Below are 21,325 nucleotides of genomic sequence, written 5' to 3'. Positions count from 1 at the left end.
ATTTAAGTAAATATTTATTTATGTACTTACTTACTTTTAGTCACTGAGAAGATCTCAGTTTCACTGATCTACGTCATGCATTTTCACTTTAGTTTGTTGTAGAAGACGACGCAAGTGGGCCAAAACCACCCAATCATCTTCAGCAAACTTTGGTCGTGGTGGATCTTGAGCCTATCATGGGAAACACTGGGTGCGAGGCCGGGAAGAAAGACAGAGTCATTTAGCATGTTATTGAAAGGTGGGAGAAAAATGGAGATACCAGAGGAAACCCACAGGGATACTAGGGAAACATGCAAAACAGCACACAGCTATCAAGTTGGATCAAGTATTTAAGGTTGTAAAGACAGTTGTCCAACGCTACCCACTGCATCACTTGAAAACAGAAAGCATGGAGTGTTAGAATGACATATAAGAAGACATAAGAAATCTTGCTTCATCTCCACACTGTCTGCACATGCAGCTGTGATGCCTTATCCAGGGACAGGTTACTACAAGTCGATTGCACTGGGGATGAGGCCTTTCCTGGAAATTCTTCATGGACCAGTGGATACAATCATTCTTCATGGACCAGTAAGTTAACCAAAAAGGCATCTGCACAGAACTGGACCCCAGTTTGCTTAAGCTCTCTAAACAGGACTTGTACTAGTTCGTCTTTCTTTGCAAAGATGGAGGCAGGCATTTGACAAAGCGTTTGAAAGGGATTTCTATATTAAAGGTGTCTCCAAACCACATTCCTTACTTTGGTGACAACCATTCATTTTGTAACTACATGAAAACTGATCTCTGAGATCCCTTCGGTCACGGCTCGCAACCTTGGGGTAACCATGGACAATCAAATGTCCTTTTCCTCGCATGTTGCTAATGTGACACGCTCATGTTGGTTTCAAGGCTGGCAGGTCTCGACTGGTCCCACCATCTCTCAGGGTAAGAGGTAGGTATACAACAAGACTTTTCTGTTCTGGCACAGAGGTGGTGGAATGAACTTCCCCATGATGTCCGAACAGCTGAGTTACTGGTTATCTTCAAACGACGAGTGAAAACCTACCTCATCCTGAAACACTTGAACTAGCACTTTCCCTGTTTTAGGTTGATGGTATTCTAAGTCTGTAACCTAGTAAACCAGTGTTAATATATTCATCAAGAGATTTAAAAGCTCTGTTGTACGGCGTTCTGGATAAGAGCGTCTGCCAAATGGCGTAAAAATAAATGTAAAATAAAAACTAAGCATCGTATTTAATCCACCACACTGATATTAAGCCCAGCTCTACTTTAAATTCAACGTCTGCCTGTTCACAAGTTCACTGAATTCATTGTCGTGCCCTGAGAGATCTTCAGTCTTTTGCATGCTGACCCGTGCTCCATGGTGACAAAAAAACATTCGCAAACAGCCTTTTCTACACAATATCCATCAATGTGTAAACATAATGCACCCTCTGTCAGAATCGATGACGTAACAAGACAGATGGGTTCAAGGCGAAGGCATTGCCATTCATTGTCTGATTTTAGAAACTCAATAAGGTGAAGAAAATAAATCAAACTAGAGAAGTTTAACAGAGCAGCATTAGAGAGAGTCATAGCTGAAAGAAAACAATCTTAACCGATCTAAGATTTATTGAAACTACAAAGTGATAACTGAGTATTTGTGGCAAAAAACTTATTGCATTATTTCTTTATGCAGTAAACATTCTAAGCACGACATGTCGTACAACTTGAAAATACGGTTTATTATAATAAATAGAAATATCTCTGTTTAGAATACCTATTATTTATTATGTTAAAAAATATGGTATTACTTCCATTAACAGATTATTGATACCTAAGAGGATTATAAGAGGCTAGAAATGTAGGTTTTGTGTGTGTGTGTGTATATATATATATATATATACACATATATATGTGTATATATATACACAAGCAGAAGTGTATAAATGTAGAACTTCACCATGATGATTCAGATGACTAATGATGAGGCAGAACAGAAATGGTCAGAACGTCACAGAAGCACTGGGCTGGTCAATGGTGCCATCTGCTGACAACTTGAGCACTAATACTTGTGGCACTGCAATGCTGTCAGTAGAACGTGATAGTTACATGATAATACATGACAGTTGAGCCTCCTGCATCATCACATAAACGTTTCAGCTGCTGTGAAATATAATTCACCTCATCTATAGCGCTTAGTATAACCTGTGTCAGCAGAGCAAAGAGTATTCTAAGGTTGTGGAAGCAGAGGAGAAGAGAGATGATGGGGATGAGGATGGAGATGAAGATGGTGTAAGGGATAATGTCAGAGTTAGGGATAAAGCTTTGTAAAAAATAAAGCTGGGGATAAAAAACAATGCCAGGGATGAGAATTCTGGTCAGGATGAGATTGAGGATGGAGTAAGGATAGGGATAAGGACGGGAAAGAAGCTGAAAATGAGGATGGATATGATGAAGATAGATATGAGGATGAGGATTGTATGAAAATGGAGATGCGAATAGGTGAGAAGGGAGTGAGAAGGGAGGTGAAGATGGGGCTGTTGATAAGAATGGGTTGAGATCGGAGATAAGGATAATGATACTGATGGTAAGGATGGGGATGAGAATAGAGTTAAAGATGGGAATGGGGATAAAGGTGCATGAGCTTGGAGATGATGATGATGATGATGATGCTAATGTTGATGAGGATAGAGGGAGAATGGGGATAGGGATGAGGAAGGAAATGAAGATGAGGGTGTAGATGACCTTGGGGATGATGATGGTAATGTGGAAGAGGATGGATGGCATTCAAAAGATTGAAATAAAGCCAAAATCTGAAGAAAGTCTTTTAGCTTGTGCAGCACTTTCAATGGTTCAGGGCTCGTTCAGGAAATCACGGCGGTGATCATTGTGGAGGCTTCAGTAACTCTAGGAAGGTCTTGTTGTCTGGGCCAAGATCTACAGGTAAGCGTGATTTTTTATCTTTTATGGTTTTCAGCACAGGATATTTGCTCAATAACAACACACACATCTCCAGATGGCCCTGCTCAGCAGCCTGTTCACAAAGCACACACACACACACATAAATATAATGTAAATGCCTGTACATTAAGCATTAGCATACCTTTTACACCAAAAATATTTTACCTTATGCAAAGGTGTCGAACCATCATCATCGGTTAAGCAAGGATCAGCTCTGTGGTTCAGCAGCAGCTTGACGATGCTCATGTGGCCACAGTAGGTGGCTCTGTGCAGAGCTGTGGCGCCACCGCGTGTCTGAGAATTGGCACAGGCGCCATGATCCAGGAGAAGCTCACAGACTGACTGGTGAGCTGCTCGACTGGCATAGTGCTGCAACACAGATCAGTGAGTTACAACAGTCATATGGTCTGAACATTAACACGCAATTTGAATAACATCTCTGAATATGGAATAAAGGAAAGGTCAGCAAAAGATGGCCAAAAAGTAACAGGGGCTTATTGCTGACCAAAGCGGTGTATCCAGCCTGGTCCTTCGTGTTCGGATCTGTTCCTTTTTTCAAAAATGACTGGACTCTCTCCAAATCCCCATCCAGAGCTGCTGACCATATGCCTATAAAAAAAAATGCATGCTAACGTGTGATAATATAGTAAATCAGAAAGCTGCCTAGAAGACATTCAGAGGCTTTAAACATTACCTCTCTCAAAGTCCATTTCATCTAGAGATTGATGGACGCTTGGGGTCGAGCGGTGAGCACAGCAGGAGCACTGATGCTCATAGGAGGCCATGCTAAAAAAAAACACTGGATTGATTTAGGAATATAACGGGATGAGTGATGAGTCAGGGAGTTCAGTCATGAGACATGTACGGAATCTGAAATCAGCATTTTCTTGTTTTTTTAATTAGTAAAAAAAGTAATTAAAAGTCATGGAAGCTTTATCTCACTGTCAACCTGTGTTCCTGTGCCTGAAGATCAAAAGGGGGCGGGGCCACATAAGTGACAGATGTCAATCCTGAAATAAGCTCTTGCTTGAGGATCAAAAGGGGGCGTGGCCACATAAGTGACAGCTGTCAATCCTGAAATAAGCTCTTGTCTGAGGATCAAAAGGGGGCGTGGCCACATAAGGTAACGTAAATATTACCTCCACAGTTATGAAGAAATGTTATTGTTACACCAAGAAACAATTATAATACAAACACAACTTTATAAAATAAGGTGCTCTTGCCACTAAACACGATACAACACACGACAGAACACTTTGAATGAAAACTACACCAGAAATGATTAAATTACCTGCTTCTAATGCGAATTTATATGAAACATTTTAGTCAGTACGCTCCATTTTTATTCGTTTTTAGCTAACGAGCTACATGACTTATCGTGCACGTGCAGCCAGCAGCCATTAGCATAGCTTACAATTCACACTAACTACAACTTCGCACCTGATTAGCAACCTTACTCATTTCCAAAAATGAAATTTAGCCGAATTAATGCTGATCTCCGCCGGTCAGAAGCGTATATATTTTTAAAATGACTTCAAATCGACACAGTTCCTGCAGAAAACATCTACGGACCGGCGCGAGTCAACTAACCGAGGGTCGATCCTAATCGACTCGCTACGTCCTACGTCAGCGCACCTCCTAGGGAGTGATTTAATCAGTAATGTGTCCTATGTAGTGCACTTTGTATAGATAAAGCAGGCGTTTGGAATTCAGCCTCTTCCAGAGGGAAACACGGCTGTTTCATATTAAGCATATTAAGTAAAATAAAAGTTTCCAAAATAAAAGCTTCATCAATCTGACAAAGCTTACAAGAACAACAACAACAATATTATTATTATTATTATTATTATTATTATTATTATTATTATTATTATTATTGTTGTTGTTGTTGTTGTTGTTGTTATTATTATTATTATTATTATTATTATTGTTATTATTATTGGTGTTTTTATATTATTGTTTTATATAATAATAATAATAATAATAATAATAATAATAATAATAATAATATTTTTAGTAATAGTAGTTACTAATAGTAATAGTACTATTAGTAATAGTAATACTTTATATTATTATTAATATTATTAACTATTAATATTACTATATTACTATTATTATTATTATTATTATTATTATTATTATTATTATTATTATTATTATTATTATTATTATTATTGTTTTCAGACAAACTGGCAAAACCTCATAAAATTTTGTTTGTTATTAGATCATTGAGTAAGGAGTAAAACTCTTGGGGCATGCTGTTACAGGAAAATAATTAAAGCTATAGAAACCCTAGAAATGTAATTAAGCCCTAGTTTTTTTAGCAATTGCAATCTCTAAAAAAGTTTAGCAGGCCACAATTTGGCAAATATGACACTGTGTCCCCAGGTTCTGTAAATAAACACACATGCAAAGTCTGTTGCAGTTGTCAAGACCACAAGCCATCATGTTGTTGCAAATTAAATTTGGAAAAAAATAAAAATAATTTACCATTATCAGATCTCAAGCTTTCCGACATATTCTGATTACTGTATGGTTTGAATAATAAGACAAAGTGGTATGAAAAATAAATCAAGTATCCTTTTGAGCTGTGAACAAATTAAAATGCACAACAATACTCAGTGCATGTGGTATTACTTAATCATGATACATTTTATTAGCACTATTATGTTCAGGAGATGGCACGAATAACAACGTGTTAGTCAAAAGCAGTACATACATTTTGCTCATTCATTTTGGCCATTTAAAAAACACACACAGAACAAAGTCAAAGCGTTTTATTGAAGATCTTAACCAGGCTTGTTATTGTCCAATTTCTCTCTCAGCAACACGGGTCTGTAAAAGAAAACATAAGATAAACAAGACACTGGCTTCAAATTGTTTGTTAATGAGCATAAAGAAAACTACAAGCTGCGCACCAACAGATCTTTCATTCTGTAGATCTTATTCCGAGGTGAAGCGTCTGCATAGTCACACGCGTAGCCGGAGGACCTCGGGATTTCTTCAACATTCTGAAACAAAACGTCCCACATATATAAAGGGACTAATGGTTATAGACTAGGATATACACTAGGCTATACACTAGGATAGACATTGTTTGGTTTAGTGGATGTTACCTCTTGCAATGCTGCACGCTTTCCTCCAGGATTGAGGCCATGAGACCAGTGCTGAGTGCTCACCTGCAGAACCACAGCACACACCACCATCCACCAGATCGCTCGTTTTACACACATCCTGAAGACCTAGGAAAGCGAACACAGCTTCATTATTTGCCTTAGACAAGAAAATAGTAGGGGGGGCACGGTGGCTTAGTGATTAGCACGTTCGCCTCACACCTCCAGGGTTGTGACCTCCAGCGATCCTAAGCACTTGAAAATTTCAATTAACTTTTTTCATTTATGGCATTAGGCAGTTGCCCTTATCCAGAGCGACTTACATTTTTATATTGTTTTTATACAACTAAACACTTGAGGGTTAACCTGTCCTTTTTAGTGGCGGTGTGATGGACGTGGGATTCAAACTAACAACCTTCCAAACACTTTAGCCACTAAGCGACCACAAATCCCAGATGATCAGCAGTTATACCAATACTTACACCAACCTTTCAGGCAATCAGGCCACAGTCAAAATCTCTGAGATCACATTTCCCCCCATTCTGACGGTTCATGATTGGCTAAATAAGTGTATTTAATAAAGTAGTAGCCTATTGGTTAAGGTGTTAGACTATCAATTGGAAGATCCCAAACCCATTTCTACCAATTGGAAAATCCCAAGTCCACCAAGCTGCCACCGCTGGGCCCCTGAGCAAGGCCCTTAACCCTCAATTGCTCAGTTGTATAAAACGTGGTTTGGGATGGCAGTTGATTGCAGGACATGTGCTCAATCACACCATGGAGCAATGAATCAGAGCCATTCTGCCTACTGGCATGTTACTAGAAGGTCACAGAGAGATCATGTAGAAGTGTAGATGTTCTCAGGGATTCTCTTTCACGCTGCCAATCTATTTGCTTCTCCATTCTTCCGCCTCATCTTCTGTGCCATTTCTCTCATTTTTGTCACTTTTCTCACTCCCCATTTAATCCAACTTAGGTTACATTCACTAACAGCACACTGTTCAGCCGTTCCCTTACACACAGCGTTAAGATCGTTCTTCTCTCAAACTTTTTCACAAAAAAAAACAGTCTGAAAATATTAACAAAAGTTAAGATGTTCCACAACTTGCACCTACTTGCCTTGATCAGTCACCCTAGACACTTCTTCTGCTCTTCACGATGATGATCTGATGCATTTTCTTTCAACAGCAAGCCTCTTATAAACACTCCAGCCTCTCTCTCTCTCTCTCTCTCTCTCTCTCTCTCTCTCTCTCTCACACACACACACACACACACTTCATACACCTTTGTCTTAGGAGACTAAGAGCATCTTCACCACTTATCATTAATCTGTTAAGTCGGTAAACGCCACCGGTGTACGTATAAACAGATGAGTCAGGGGATTTAGTGAGGTCTGAGCCGCACTTCAGCTTTCAAAAGCTAAGCTCGAGATTAAAGTATTGGCGCACTTTGCTGATTTAAGTGGCCGATAAGTGAAAGTTTGATCCGTGCATGACCACTGAAGATTAAAATGGAACTCTTGAAGTGATTTTTCATGAAATTACAACTAACCCTTTTCAAAGTTCTTTAGGGTTTATGATTGAGTTCTTGGATATTGGCCTGTTTTCCTGAGCCCAGGAGCTCAATAACCTCAACAACCTAATAGTAGGTTGTATAAATAAGGTAAATGCGACTCATTCATTTGGGTAAAATTCAAGATAGAAAAGCATTTTATACAGGTGCTGGTCATATAATTAGAATATCATCAAAAAGTTCCATTCAAAAAGTGAAACTTGTATATTATATTAATTTATTACCCACAGACTCTCTCTCATCACTCATTTTCTACCGCTTATCCGAACTACCTCGGGTCACGGGGAGCCTGTGCCTGTCTCAGGCATCATTGGGCATCAAGGCAGGATACACCCTGGACGGAGTGCCAACCCATCGCAGGGCACACACACACTCTCATTCACTCACACAATCACACACTACAGACAATTTTTCCAGAGATGCCAATCAACCTACTATGCATGTCTTTGGACCGGGGGAGGAAACCGGAGTACCCGGAGGAAACCCCCGAGGCACGGGGAGAACATGCAAACTCCACACACACAAGGCGGAGGCGGGAATCGAACCCCCAACCCTGGAGGTGTGAGGCGAACGTGATAACCACTAAGCCACCTTGCCCCCCTACACACATACTGATATATTTCAAATGATTATTTCTTTTAATTTTGATTATTATAACTGACAACTAAGGAAAATCCCAAATTCAGTATCTCAGAAAATTAGAATATGACTTTAGACCAATACAAAGAGAGGATTTTTAGAAATATTGGGCCAATTGAAAAGCATGTACAGCACTCAATACTTAGTTGGGGCTCGATTTGCCTGAATTACTGCAACAATACGGCATGGCATGGAGTCGATCAGTCTGTGGCACGGCTCAGGTGTTATGAGAGCCCAGGTTACTCTGATAGTAGCCTTCGGCTCTTCTGCATTGTTGGGTCTGGCATATCGGTATCTTCCTCTTCACAATACCCCATAGATTTTCTATGAGGTTACGGTCAGGCGAGTTTGCTGGCCAATTAAGAACAGGGATACCATGGTCATTAAACCAGGTGCTGCTAGCTTTAGCACTGTGTGCAGGTGCCAAATCCTGTTGGAAAATGAAATCTGCATCTCCATAAAGTTGGACAGCAGCATGAAGCATGTCAGTGTTTTATTGTATTATTCAAACACCTACTTTTGGAATTATATATAAAATATTTAACGGTTCAAATAGTGATTATTGTGTTAAGATTTTTGTTCTGGTTTCAATTTGCGCCTGTTTTCCCATTTGAGCTTGTGTTATCTCTGTGTGTGTATATATACATATATCGTCGCTGTCAGGCGGAATCCTCGTATCTCCAAAACCGTTATTTTTCAGGAAATTAAAAAAACGCTGTACCTTATCTGCAGTGCACAGGGTTTAGTCCACGTTGCAGTGGATTGTCTTGCGCTAAATTCCTGTCCTCAGACGCGGAGTGAGGAAGAGGTGGACAGATGAAGTGTCCAATGGAGTTATGAGATTTGCGCTCAAGCTATTTTCAAGACTTTAGATTGGTTAATAACTTGTAAAAATAACAGACCCACGCGGGGACTGACCAATAGCATCGATATGTGAAAAAATATGAAATTGACCAAATTTTAACATACGAGGTTTCCGCCCGACAGTGACAATATATAGTTAATGTATTATATCACTGTAAATATTCACTTTTGTTTATTATTTTAGCCCGGGCAAAACAATAGACACCATTGAACAGTTGTGTGTGTGTATGTATGTATAAATATATAATATATAAATATATATATATTCACTTATAAATATATATACACAATACAATATACCAATAACAAAACATCTCTTGTGCAAATCTGTGTGTACAACATGAAATGACTGCCACAAAATGAACGACACAAAAACAAGTCGGTTTGTTTCTAACAGTCTTTATGGTAACATGCTTCCGTAACAGTGAGCCGATAGGAGAGGACGTCTCTTCTCTTAAACTCTACATAAACGCAGGATTGCTTGTGTACGGAAATAAATAGCCCGTGCCCTTCCTAAGGGTCTGATCAATCGACTCGCAATGCACTTACAAGTGCAAAGGTCTGCTTCTGATTGCCTTCATGTAACGAGTACCTACAATAAGGTCTAAGAGACAGGAGATCGTGTTGTATATCGTTAGCTTTAAGCTCATGTCAGGAATTATTTCCTAAAGAACCGGTCAAGTGTTTGACCGTGCAGCAATAATGTGGGTCGATATTAATTGTACAGGTGATACATGAAACGGAGGCTGTTACAGTACGTTGTACTTCGACCAATAAGCTATACATGAAAGTGCTGAATAAAGAAGTACAGCCACGATGCTGCATAGGGAAGCACTGGAGAAAGCAAAGCACCATTTTATACCTTTTTTTTGGTGCCAAACACTTTATGAGAACGGAGATCGCGAGACGTTTGAGGACGAACGATAACGTTAAGACGAACGAATTCAAACCAGCATGATCATGCTACTGGTTTTATAACTACAGTCTTATTTATTTAATTATTTTTTGTTAGGCACGACTGCATTTTGGTTAACTTTTTCCTTCAAAGTCCCCATTTCTATCTGTTGAATCCTCCTCATGACAAACTGAAAGAAATCTAAATGTCCATCCATAAAAGTCAGTTCTGTATGAGAGGTAGATAACAAAAAAAATCTGGAAACAAAAGACAAATCCTGTTTCCTTTTGAAGCGCACGCACACAGGGAGCTGATAAACATCCAGTTACATTGCATATGTCATTTTATACCTAATACTTAAAATAGTCTGAGAAGCTTATCACATACGTGTGGTACATACAGTAAAGAGCGAGACGTTTGTCTTTTTTTAGGCATGCATATATATAAAATGATACACGATATATCACGGAAATGCTAAGGGAAATCAGAAAAGCTTTAGAAAAGGCTCCTCCTTCAGATTTCGGAGTCGAACGATTCCGGTAATCACCAAAGCAGAAACCTCTTTATATCTGTGTATCGGCTTTGGAGAAATCCACTGGATGTCACCGAATGAGACTGAAGACGTGTATAAAAAAAACACCCATCTAAAAGCCCCTTAAGAGGCTACTGTTTCCACCCCGAAGCTTTGAGACAGAATTCTAAACTCGAACATAACACATATTTGGTTGCGTTCGCCTTTGTGACGTCTGCACGTGACGATAAGAAACGTATACATTCACTAATCTTCATCAGCTTGGGCTCTGTCCCCCAAGACCATACAGGAAGCCAACACTGTGGATTAAATCTGACATAAATATAAATAAACACGTACGTAAACTAGGTTTGGTATAACAAACGGTTCAGGATGGACAATGACGGGTGTGTTGTAGTAATCCTACGAGAGATCTGTGCTGATTCAACACCCTGCATGTGCACTAATGCGAGAGAGTAAAGCTGAGACGTGAGGACACGGAACGCGGGAGTGTCCGGCGTTCGGCTGTGACGGGTCGCTCGGCGTGCGAGCGTCGTGATCGGTTATCTCACGCTCTGAGACATGTGCAGCGGCGTTAACATCTCCTCGAAGATGGCTCCTTTCACGTTTGAGCCACGAAGGTTGGCTTCTTGGAGGTCACAGCCGGATAAATCACAGTTCTGATCAGGGAAACAAAAAGTTGCACAATTTCAGCGAGATGAGAGATGACCTGGATATTACAGATCCTTTTAAGAATAAGATGAACAACAAGGATAACAACAGAATACTAAGACCTGTAGTAGGTATGAAGTTCGTAGTGTTAAAAACTAAGAACCGTTACGTTTCAAGATTTCTGTACTTAGTTTGTAGAATATAATATTCAGGAATAAGTTGTTAATAAATGAATAAACACAACAGCTTCCTCTAGAGTAGTGTTAATTTCGTCAGACGAAATATGTTCGTCAACAACCTTTTTTTTTTCATGACTAAGACGAGACGATGACAAGACTGCACCGCTGTCCAAAAACGCTGACTAAGACTAAATTAACATGCATTATTGTTGACGAAAAAAGACGAGACGAAAATGTTTTTTTTATGTATAAAATAAAAACTAAGATAAAATCTCTCTTCATTTTCGTCTACAATTGTCTCTGCTTTTTCATCAGCTGTTACGCCTTTAAAATATTCAGAACAAGTTACAGGTCCGCGAAGCAGATCCCGCTTATTATATTGCTACCTACCAAATAAATCGATAATTTGACTCAAAATGATGATTTAAAAAGGAGTTTATTGATTTAAAAACGATTATATTGCTTCCTCTAAAGAAAATAGTGCGCTCCGTCTCTACGGTTAGAATCCTGTGTCCATGGCAACGCTCTGTTTTTCATGGCAACGGTGTGTTATAGTTCGCAGCGGTCTGTTATCAAGAAATAAAATAGTGTGTGCGTAGAAAGAATTCGTCCACGCGCCGCTCAAAATAAATAAATAAATAAATAAATAAATAAATAAATAAATAATCCTGAGCGCAAGTCCACCCCTGGTCTAGTCAGGCTTTTTGTGTTAAATTATATTTCCTGTCGCTGCGCAGGCTCTTTTATTGTACATAACAGCTTATGTCCCGATGAGGGGTCTTTGCATTACGATTAAAAGCAGTATCAATAAAGTAAAAAATGTTATGTGCAGTCAAGTTCGAGTGAAACATATGTGAAACACTTTTTTTACTGAAATGTTTATCAGTAATAATGTTATTCTATAAAAAAAAAATAAAAAATAAAAAAAAAAGACTACAATTTTTTGACTAAAACTAGACTCAAGTTAAAAGACTTTTAGTCGACTAAAACTAGACTAAGATACCTTGAGTTTTCTTTTGACTAAAACTAGATTAAAATTAAAAGACTTTTAGTCGACTAAAACTTGACTAAGATACCTTGAGTTTTCTTTTGACTAAAACTAGACTAAAATGATGAGACTTTTAGTCGACTAAAACTTGACTAACAAAAAAAAAAATGTGAATGACTAAATATGACTAAAACTAACAAGGACATTTGGCACAAGACTAAGACTAAGACTAAATTAAAAACAGGTGACAAAATTAACACTACTCTAGAGGAATATACAGTGGCTTGTATAAAAGTGTTTACATATGTAGTGTAATAAATGGTTAAAGGTGGGTTTAGCCATTTAGCAACAGAATAAGTTCAATTTCTCTACACATTTCAATGCGTTCCCTCACCTCTAGATCAGTTCCCGCTAGAGTTGCCCCTCGCAGGTTACAGTTCTTCAGCTTGGCGTTCTTCAGCGTAGCCACACGCAGGTTTATCCCCGTCATCTGACTGCCCTCCATATCCACCCCCTTCAGATTGGCACCTATGGCATACAGACTAAATGATGACACTTAAAATAGGACCAGCCACACAACAGCGCTGTCTTCAGGGGGTATCGTGTTTTTAGCATTATGGGATGTCGATATATCACCAGACGTGTAGAAATATTAAATACAGCATGATGGACATGTAGACATGATCAGGCTGTGCACTTGTTTCCTGAGGGTTTGATTATTTCTGAGTTAGGAATAAAGGGAACACTAACACGTGAGCAGGCCAGGACAGACAGATAAAGAATACGGTCAGGCTTATTTTGGAAGAAAGGTACATGCTGTAGAAGGGAACGGAGGAAAAAACAAAATGAAGTACTTACCTTCCAGGTTGGCTTTGAGTCCTGAGGGATCTTCGAAATTACAGCCTCTCAGTGAGGCACCTTCAGCATTAGAGCACAGCATCTTGACGCCCTGCAGGTTTGCGCCCTGAAAAAGAAGAAAACAACGAGTCGCATTGCAGGCTCGAGCTATTCAAGTCTTTACACGGACCAAACAGAAACGATAATTGCTAGAAAAGGATGATAGCTGTACAATGATCCCTCGTTTATTGCGGTTAATGGGGACCGTGATAGGTGAAAATCCGCGAAGTAGGATTGGCCCCCCTAGGAATTTCCGTATGTGTGTGTGTGTGTGTACCAGAATGTTTAAAATATGTATATTTATACTTCATTTCGAACATAACACTAAGATACGCGAGACACAGTTGACAGCATAAAAGAGAGTGGCGAGATACAACAAGGGAAGAAGCTGGGAGAGGATGCGATGATGCGCAGCCAATCAGCTCACGGGATACATCCACTCCTGCTCTCATTCGTCGATCTCGTGCCGGGAACCAATCACGTGCCTTGTCTGAGTGCCCGTGGGTATGTAGAAAGCCTCAGAGTTTTTCTCTCTTTGTCTGGCATCCTGGGAAACCGTTTCTCTCGCGCGTCACGATGAAACAACGCTGCGTTCCGCAATACGGCTGACGATAGGGATGTATTTTTGAAATTTTATTTTTTCGATGAATATTTTGGAAAAATCTGCGATGCACTGAGGCCGCGAAACGGCGAGGGATTACTGTATAGGTTCTAGACTTGCATTTAGGGATGTGATCTTCACCCACTTCAACTGGTACTAGTTACGTTTTGGCAACATGCTCAGATTTACTTTCTGAAGTTTGTCTATTAGACGCCTTTATTTTTATTCACATACAATACAGCACAGTCAAATTCTTTCTTTGCATGATGCAGCACCCTGGAGAAGGGAGAGTTAAGGGCCTTGCTCAGGGGCCCAAAAGTGGCAGCTTGGCAGTGCTGGAGCTCGAACCCCAACCAACAACCCAGAGTCTTATCCACTTGAGATACGTACCTCCAGGTTGGCCCCAGAGAGGTCGGCTCTCTCCAGGTTTGAGCAGCACAGGTTGGCACAGGTGAGGTTGCAGCGGCTCAAGTTGGCCATCTTGAAATTGATGTAACGCAGGTCCAGCCGAGACAGATCCGCCCCGCTGAAGTTCAGCCCCTGGGTGTACGTGAGAAACGATTAGACCGTTCTTTTTAAAAGGTGATTACACACGACCTGGTGGAAATGCCTGTACCTGACAGCGCAGCTCTGACTTGGTGGGCGTAGCGAGCAGAAAGCGTACAAACTCTTTCCGGGAGATTGGCGAGTGGTCCTCAGGGGGGTGGGAGTTCTGTGAGGATGTAAACGCATACATACACAGTAAAAGACAGGTAGTGATGAGGCTCTCAATCATCATTAAGGAAAAATATGTTTTTACCTTAATGGCAACTTCTATCTGCTCAGCAAGCTGCTCGATGCCAAAGAAACGAGCTTCTTCCAGTACACCTATCTCACACACACACACACACAATAAACAAAACAAGAAACACTCGGTGCATCAACACCACCATTTTAAACAACCACATGAATCCTGTCGAACCAGCTCTGTACTAGTAACCAGAAAAGTTTAAATCCCAGGAATGCTAGCGCTCACCCACCCCTGAGGTACACCTTCAACATTCTTTTTCATTTCTACAGAACAGGAACTAATTCTTAACCAATTCTTCTTACACATTTAATTCTATTTTAATATTGGGTGTGTTTTTCTTCTTGTGCCGTATGTATTTCTTCGGGATTACTTCAATATTCAGGAAGCTTAAATGTCAACACAAAATAGCTACTGATTGGTGTTAGATAAAGTGCCACCTAATTGTAAAGAGGGTTGATAGAATATTGATGTTCACCAAAAGAAAGAGAGAGAAAATGACAGAGAGAAAGTGTGTGTGTGTGTGTGTGTGTGAGAGAGAGAGAGTGTGTGAAAGAGAGCGTGAGAGAGAGTAAGGGCGAGAGAGTGTGAGAGAGAGTGTGAGTTTGTGAGAAAATGTGTGTGTGTGTATGAGAGAGAGAGCGAGAGAGAGAGTGTGTGAGAGAGAGCGAGAGTGAGAGAGCGAGAGAAAGTGTGTGTGAGAGAGCGAGAGAGAGAGAGCGCGAGAGAGAGCTTAACTGTATCAATAAATGATTAGAAAAGTGACACCAATCAAAGCCAAAATGCTGGTATTTTAACATCTAACTCGACCTTTAACTCAAACCTACCTAGTAAATTAATTCCTTCATTGACAATAAGCTGGCCGTGTCGCAGGTAGTTCAAGATGGGCTCGAAGTACTCAGGACTGCGGTCGATGAGGTAAGCGCCTCGATCATCCCTCTTGTTTCCCCACACATCTACAACAAGGAGGAAAGAACAGACACAGCTCTAAGTGTGTAAAACTCATGCCATAAAAGACTTGGAGGTTTTTATGAAAGCCTTCCTTACCCTTTCCTCTAAACATGTGGGCCAGCATGCTGTCAGGCTCCTTACTCACAAGCGTACTCCTAAAGTGAGCAATATGAATAAACAGGGTAACATTGTTAGCAACAACCCTTAATTACTTTATATTAGAACTTACCCAGTGGAGGAACTGAGAGAAACACTATTCTTTTTGTTTTTTTTTTAATCTCTCCCATCACGAGGACAGATCTGGGACTTACGAGTCCTAATTACAAAACCTGAACAGTTAGATCCAAAATGATTTATTAAGGAGGACTTTTTAAGCACTGCGCTTTTTAATCCTCAATCCTTGAGTCTAACTGCATAATCTTTCCAGCTTCTGTGAAATCTTATTATTGTTCTACAACAGAGATGAACTGTTAAGTCTTGACTGGTCAGAAGGATTCGTTTTCAATCACAGGTTTACATTAAAGCACACATTGTGACACGCTACTGTTTCTATAATAACGGCTAATTTATAGGAACTTATAGATAGGAACAGCTCTTTAACAAAAAAAACAAAAAAAAAAGATATAATGAAAGACCTGGATGTTTTCCATAAGGAGATATATTTATTAAGTGTTGGCGCGTCGTAGCGGTCAGACGTAAGGCTGTGTATTTTCACAAAGTCTACCAACACATGCCGCGTTATATGTGACCACGAAAACATTCAAGTATGATGCTCTTTTATTAAAAACATTAAAGCGGTAGAAAAGGAACAAAACCCACGAGGCATGCTGTTATAAGAAATAACCAACTCTGGGCCGATAAAAGTTTTTCTGCTGCATCACAGCATCCTGTTGTTCCTATAGCAGCACACCTTGACGTATGTTTTTCGTACATCTGGTGTGTAGTTAGGAATAAAACTCTGTACCGTGTGGTCGTGAAGAGCCGTCCACCGATATTCAAAGTCAACCAGTCGCTGTGGGAACCTAGGCGATCTTCAGCAGCTTTTCCGTCACTTTGTGGATCTGAAACATACGAAACACACACACACACACACACACACACTCCATATCAATTCCATAAATGGTTTTACAAAAGGAGGAAGATGATTAACGCATACTTTCCCCTTTTTATTCACGACTACTTACCAGCAAAAGCATCTCCTTCTGAGACATATAACACGTCGTCATCTCTGTAAAGCAAAACGACACGTCGGACAGCTGATCGGAAAGACGGACCTTCTTAAATACTTGTTAGCAGCACAGAAAAGTCTTCCATCTAAGGTTCTTACCTAATCAGGGCGATGTCGTCTATAAGGCCGCCCTTTCCGTTGTACAAACTAGTGGCCCTGATTCCCAGTTTATTGCTGGCAACAGATAAGAGATCAGACAGAGTCCCATACACTGCTACAACCTGTGGAAAAGACCAAAAGCTCAAGTCTGTATTCCGAGCTGCACAGATCAACCTAAATGTAATGGTCATTTTAGTCATTATACTATTTACTATGCATCAAGGCGTGACCCTAGTACAGGAAATTCATTACCATGGTAACGTGTTGAAATCTCGCGAGATTTCAAAAATAAATAAATAAATAAATAAATAAATAAATAAAATTAAATAAATTAAAAAAAAAAAAAAAAAAGAGCTCTCGTATATAGTGTATAGGATACTAAGCTAGCTAGTTAACAGGTATGAATCAGACACAACAAAAAGTAAGCACGTACCTTTAGTTGGTTTGATTCGGAAAACTATTTATAAAAGACATTTTGGAGTCTTTCATAAAAGGTCACGCGCACTGATTAGGCTAAAATTCTTTAGCAACAATCACATGCTAGCTAGTTAGCCATCGATTGTGCCAATATTACAGCGTTTGGCGTGTCATTTTCTTTAAATGGATGAACTGGAATATTAAACAGTATGTACTCACATCCATAATATAGATCATACAGAAAAGAACGCCTTTCATTATGCATAACAAGACAATTTATCATTGCTAGCTTAGCAACGCTAACTAAGAATGAACTAAAACTCACAGCTGACTCACCTTGCCGTTTTTGGAGGATCCGTTGACAAAAAGCGTGACCCTTCGCATTATTTACGTGAAATATAACACTTCACACAATACAGACGATTTATTATTTTACGATCTAGAAGTTCACAACTGCAAACTCATCCCTGTTTAAGACAAGAGGGGAAAAAACTCACAGCAACAACCTACATTGTATTCCGATTACGATTACACGGTTGTCCAATCAGAGCGCCGGCATTGTTACTGAGGTAAATGATGCACCAATCATAACGCACCATGAGGGTGCAGGATGTGCTGCACCAACCAATCAGACACAATTGTGGTATAACTTCACTCATGAAGAATTTGCAAGGGAAATAGTTTATTCTGTGTGGGAGTGTTTATAGAATAACTTCACAGAACGATCTTGTTTCAAAAATACACTTAATTAACAGAGAATAATTATAAATCATAAGCCTAAATTTGGCAAGGCTTTATTATGAAAGCCAAATCAAGTTGAATGACAGTGAATTAATTGAATAATTGACATGACTCAGCTATAAATAAGGAATACAATACATGGAGGTGTGTTGTTGTGGGAAAATAATCAGCTATAAACCCCAAAACATTGTTGCCTCACACTTCTTGGGGGTTTGTTTCGTGCCTTCGCCCTGTGTGCATGGAGTTTGAATGTCCTTCCAGTGCTTGAGGGTTTTCCTCCAGGTATTCCAGCTTTCACGTTCAAAGACACATTTTCTAGGATGACTGGCATCTCAAAATGATCCGTACTGTGTGTGATAGTGGTCTGTGATGGATTACAACGTCATCTATGGTATCTTTCTCCTCAAGTGGTAGCCTTGTGGCTAAGGTGTTGGACTACTGATCGTAAGGTTTTGGGTTCAATACCAAGGTTCCACTGCTGGGCCCCTGGGCAAGACCCTTAACCCTCAATTGCGCAGTTGTATAAATTAAAATTAAAATGTAAGTCAGTCTGGATAAGGGTGTCTGCTAAATGCCAGAAATGTAAATGTAAGTCCCCTGGAATAAACTCCAGGCTCCCCACAACAAGCAGCACAGAAAATGGCAGAGGTGGGAGTAAGTCACAAGTAAGTCTCAAGTCATGAATGTCAAGACAAAGTCAAGTCGAGTCTTTTTTTATTATTTGTCAAGCAAGTCTCAAGTCTCAAATTTGCGACTTAAGTCTGACTCGAGTCAAGTCGAGTCCCCCATCTCTGAGTCATTTAACTCAAGTCCGAGTTAAGCCTCAAGTCATGAATGTCAAGTCAAAGTCAAGTCGAGTCTTTTTTTAATATTTGTCAAGCAAGTCTCAAGTCTCAAATTTGCGACTTAAGTCTGACTCGAGTCAAGTCGAGTCCCCCATCTCTGAGTCTTTTAACTCAAGTCTGAGTCAAGCCTCAAGTCATGAATGTCAAGTCAAAGTCAAGTTGAGTCTTTTTTTAATATTTGTCAAGCAAGTCTCAAGTCTCAAATTTGCGACTTAAGTCTGACTCCAGTCAAGTCATATGACTCGAGTCCCCCATCTCTGGAAAATGGATGGATGGATGGTTACACTTAATGTTGTTGAACATGCTAAATGATATAACAGCTTTATTGCATCTATGAACATTAAATTCCTTACTTGCTTCACTTTTTTTGCTATCTTGGAATTATTAAAAAATAAACATGGATTGTTATGTGTAATAACAGTACGTTTTTCAGTACAGTAAAGTCTTCCAGACATCTGTTCTAACAAAGCAATTGTAAATACATCCATTTGTAGTGATGACATAGAACGAGTGCATTCATAGACACTGTGCAGCTCAAATTACTCCTGTTTAGAAAGTGAATCATCACCTTCATGAATCACTTTCATGAAAATGAATCATCCGATTAAAGAATTCAACAGGTCTGGGGTATATAGTATATAGTATAGTAAAGGCATATAGTAATGATATGATAATGATATAATTAGCCAGTCATTTTAGTATATACACCTCAACAGTATTCAACATCTAAAGGGGTTTTCTCCACTAGATGGCAGATGGGAACATATTACTGACCAGCACTTTCTTTCCACACTGCATTGGTCATTCTGTACAGCCTCTTTTATCCTCACGAACAGCTTGATGTACGGTTGATGAGTTAAATCAAGTGTTTTAGACCAGAAAATACTTTAACACATACTCAAGAAGAAATAAAGTACTCCAATAACGGAGCTTGGTTCAGTCCCACCATAAATTCTCAATGGAAAATCCAATTTTTATCATTCAATGTCAGTGGAAAGAAAAATGTGTTATCTTTGCTTTGTTAAACATCGCATTTTATCCACATAGGCTTTGTGCATAGGCTGATTTTTTTTACTTAAACATCCCATAAATCATTCTGAAGTTCACAACTAGGCTTCATAAAAGCCTGCGTGAACACAAAATGCTGCAGATGCCTGTTAAATACATGAACTTGAAAATGCATTTAATTTGGGTGTAGCGATACGAATGTAATAAAATTTTGATTGTCTCGATTGAATTTATTCCTCTAACAAAGAAAGCAACGTGAAATTCATTCCTGTGTAAATCATTACCTTGAAATATTTTCAAAGCATTATGTAAATCATGAGTCATTACACTGCTGCAGTTTTATTTTATTATTATTTTTTTCTCACAATTCCACCCACGACATTGCACTTCTGCTTCCAGGTGTAGTTCCCCATTACCCATGACCATTTCGCCTAATAACATGGTCCAGATAAGCCACAACTAATAACCTAATTAAATGTCAAACAAGATTGTTTGCACTCACCCTTCCTTTTTTTCTGCCTTTTTCTGACAAATCTAAATCGAGTTAATGAAAGACTTTAAACAGGCACAGAGTGATAATATCCTGTCTACAGCCGAGTGAGTCTTACATAGTCACCATAATCTTATCATTCGCTGAAAAAAATGCTGTTTTTTAAAATGTCACTTCGATGTGACTGCTCACATGGTCTGCAAACACAGGGAGCCGATAATCGCACGTCTCTGTGTACATTGTTGACAATTTGGCCAGCAGACGTAGGGAAGTTTCCCATTGTGCATGAATCCGTGTTTGGGTAACGAGGGCTGAGTATTATGTTCTTAAAGAATAAATTAGATAAGGTGATCCGTGGACAAAAGGTGTATGCTGTTGTTTTTGATACAGAGTCATGGAGGATGGGAGAAAGGCCCGATTGCGAGCCGTGTTTAGTGCTGAGCCTCTCAAAAAAGTCTTTTGTTGTGAAACTGTGAAACACGGCGTCGTCGATCCACGTACTGTGTGTAGTGAAAATCAGATTGGAGTAAATGATCTTCGTGAGTCGTTTATCACTTCTTTTGTCTGGTTGGCATAAAATGATCTAAGTTTAGAACAACATTTGATGACGCAATGAATATTCAATATTCGTGTAGATTTGTTTTAGGAACATCTGCTTCATGATACTCCTTTAAACAGCAGATAATAGTGTATATACGTGAATTCCTGGCATGCTGAGAAGACTCCCTCCCTCCTGGGTGAATCTAGCTTTATTAAGTAAGTACACATGCTAAAATAAGACACATTGTCCAGCCTTGTTGGGCGATGGAGCACAGCAACAATATAAGTGAGTTAAACCTTTAAAGGATATGAGAAACACTGGAACAGAATGGTCTTTTGTAAGCC

At 39.5% G+C, this 21,325-nt stretch overlaps 3 protein-coding genes across 9 annotated transcripts; all 3 read right to left on the bottom strand.

Moving 5' to 3' along the window:
• Nucleotides 1–1,648: 1,648 nt before the first annotated feature.
• Nucleotides 1,649–4,540, bottom strand: ankrd39 (ankyrin repeat domain 39). Of its 6 annotated transcripts, XM_060882398.1 has the most exons (6): nucleotides 4,235–4,540; nucleotides 3,893–4,034; nucleotides 3,638–3,729; nucleotides 3,449–3,552; nucleotides 3,109–3,312; nucleotides 1,649–3,016 (listed from the first exon to the last, which is right to left on the bottom strand). In XM_060882398.1, the coding sequence occupies exons 2-6, from the start codon at nucleotides 3,997–3,999 to the stop codon at nucleotides 2,867–2,869; spliced, it is 657 nt and encodes a 218-aa protein (XP_060738381.1). In that variant the 5' UTR covers nucleotides 4,000–4,034; nucleotides 4,235–4,540; the 3' UTR covers nucleotides 1,649–2,866. The 6 variants fall into 6 exon arrangements, with proteins under 6 accessions (XP_060738381.1, XP_060738380.1, XP_060738384.1 ...); XM_060882397.1 differs by having other exon boundaries at nucleotides 3,893–4,540; XM_060882401.1 differs by lacking the exon at nucleotides 3,893–4,034.
• A 1,165-nt stretch (nucleotides 4,541–5,705) lies between these two features.
• Nucleotides 5,706–7,212, bottom strand: LOC132853750 (progonadoliberin-1-like). 2 transcript variants are annotated; one of them, XM_060881688.1, is made up of 4 exons: nucleotides 7,172–7,212; nucleotides 6,060–6,185; nucleotides 5,862–5,954; nucleotides 5,706–5,778 (listed from the first exon to the last, which is right to left on the bottom strand). In XM_060881688.1, exons 2-4 carry the CDS (start codon nucleotides 6,174–6,176, stop codon nucleotides 5,746–5,748), a joined length of 243 nt encoding a protein of 80 aa, XP_060737671.1. In that variant the 5' UTR covers nucleotides 6,177–6,185; nucleotides 7,172–7,212; the 3' UTR covers nucleotides 5,706–5,745. The 2 variants fall into 2 exon arrangements, with proteins under 2 accessions (XP_060737671.1, XP_060737670.1); XM_060881687.1 differs by lacking the exon at nucleotides 7,172–7,212 and having other exon boundaries at nucleotides 6,060–7,155.
• Nucleotides 7,213–9,514: 2,302 nt separating this feature from the next.
• On the bottom strand, nucleotides 9,515–17,872 carry kctd9a (potassium channel tetramerization domain containing 9a). Its single transcript, XM_060882094.1, has 12 exons — nucleotides 17,693–17,872; nucleotides 16,940–17,061; nucleotides 16,797–16,840; nucleotides 16,577–16,673; nucleotides 15,709–15,767; nucleotides 15,489–15,617; nucleotides 14,674–14,741; nucleotides 14,491–14,586; nucleotides 14,265–14,414; nucleotides 13,235–13,340; nucleotides 12,771–12,904; nucleotides 9,515–11,217 (listed from the first exon to the last, which is right to left on the bottom strand). Exons 1-12 carry the CDS (start codon nucleotides 17,738–17,740, stop codon nucleotides 11,101–11,103), a joined length of 1,170 nt encoding a protein of 389 aa, XP_060738077.1. The 5' UTR covers nucleotides 17,741–17,872; the 3' UTR covers nucleotides 9,515–11,100.
• Between the last annotated feature and the right edge of the window lie 3,453 nt (nucleotides 17,873–21,325).

This window comes from Tachysurus vachellii, chromosome 11 (assembly GCF_030014155.1).
Source record: "Tachysurus vachellii isolate PV-2020 chromosome 11, HZAU_Pvac_v1, whole genome shotgun sequence".
In the NCBI taxonomy this organism is placed as follows: Eukaryota; Metazoa; Chordata; class Actinopteri; order Siluriformes; family Bagridae; genus Tachysurus; species Tachysurus vachellii.
The sequence above is the reverse complement of the archived record's forward strand: the minus strand, read 5'-3'. Positions and strand labels throughout refer to the sequence as shown.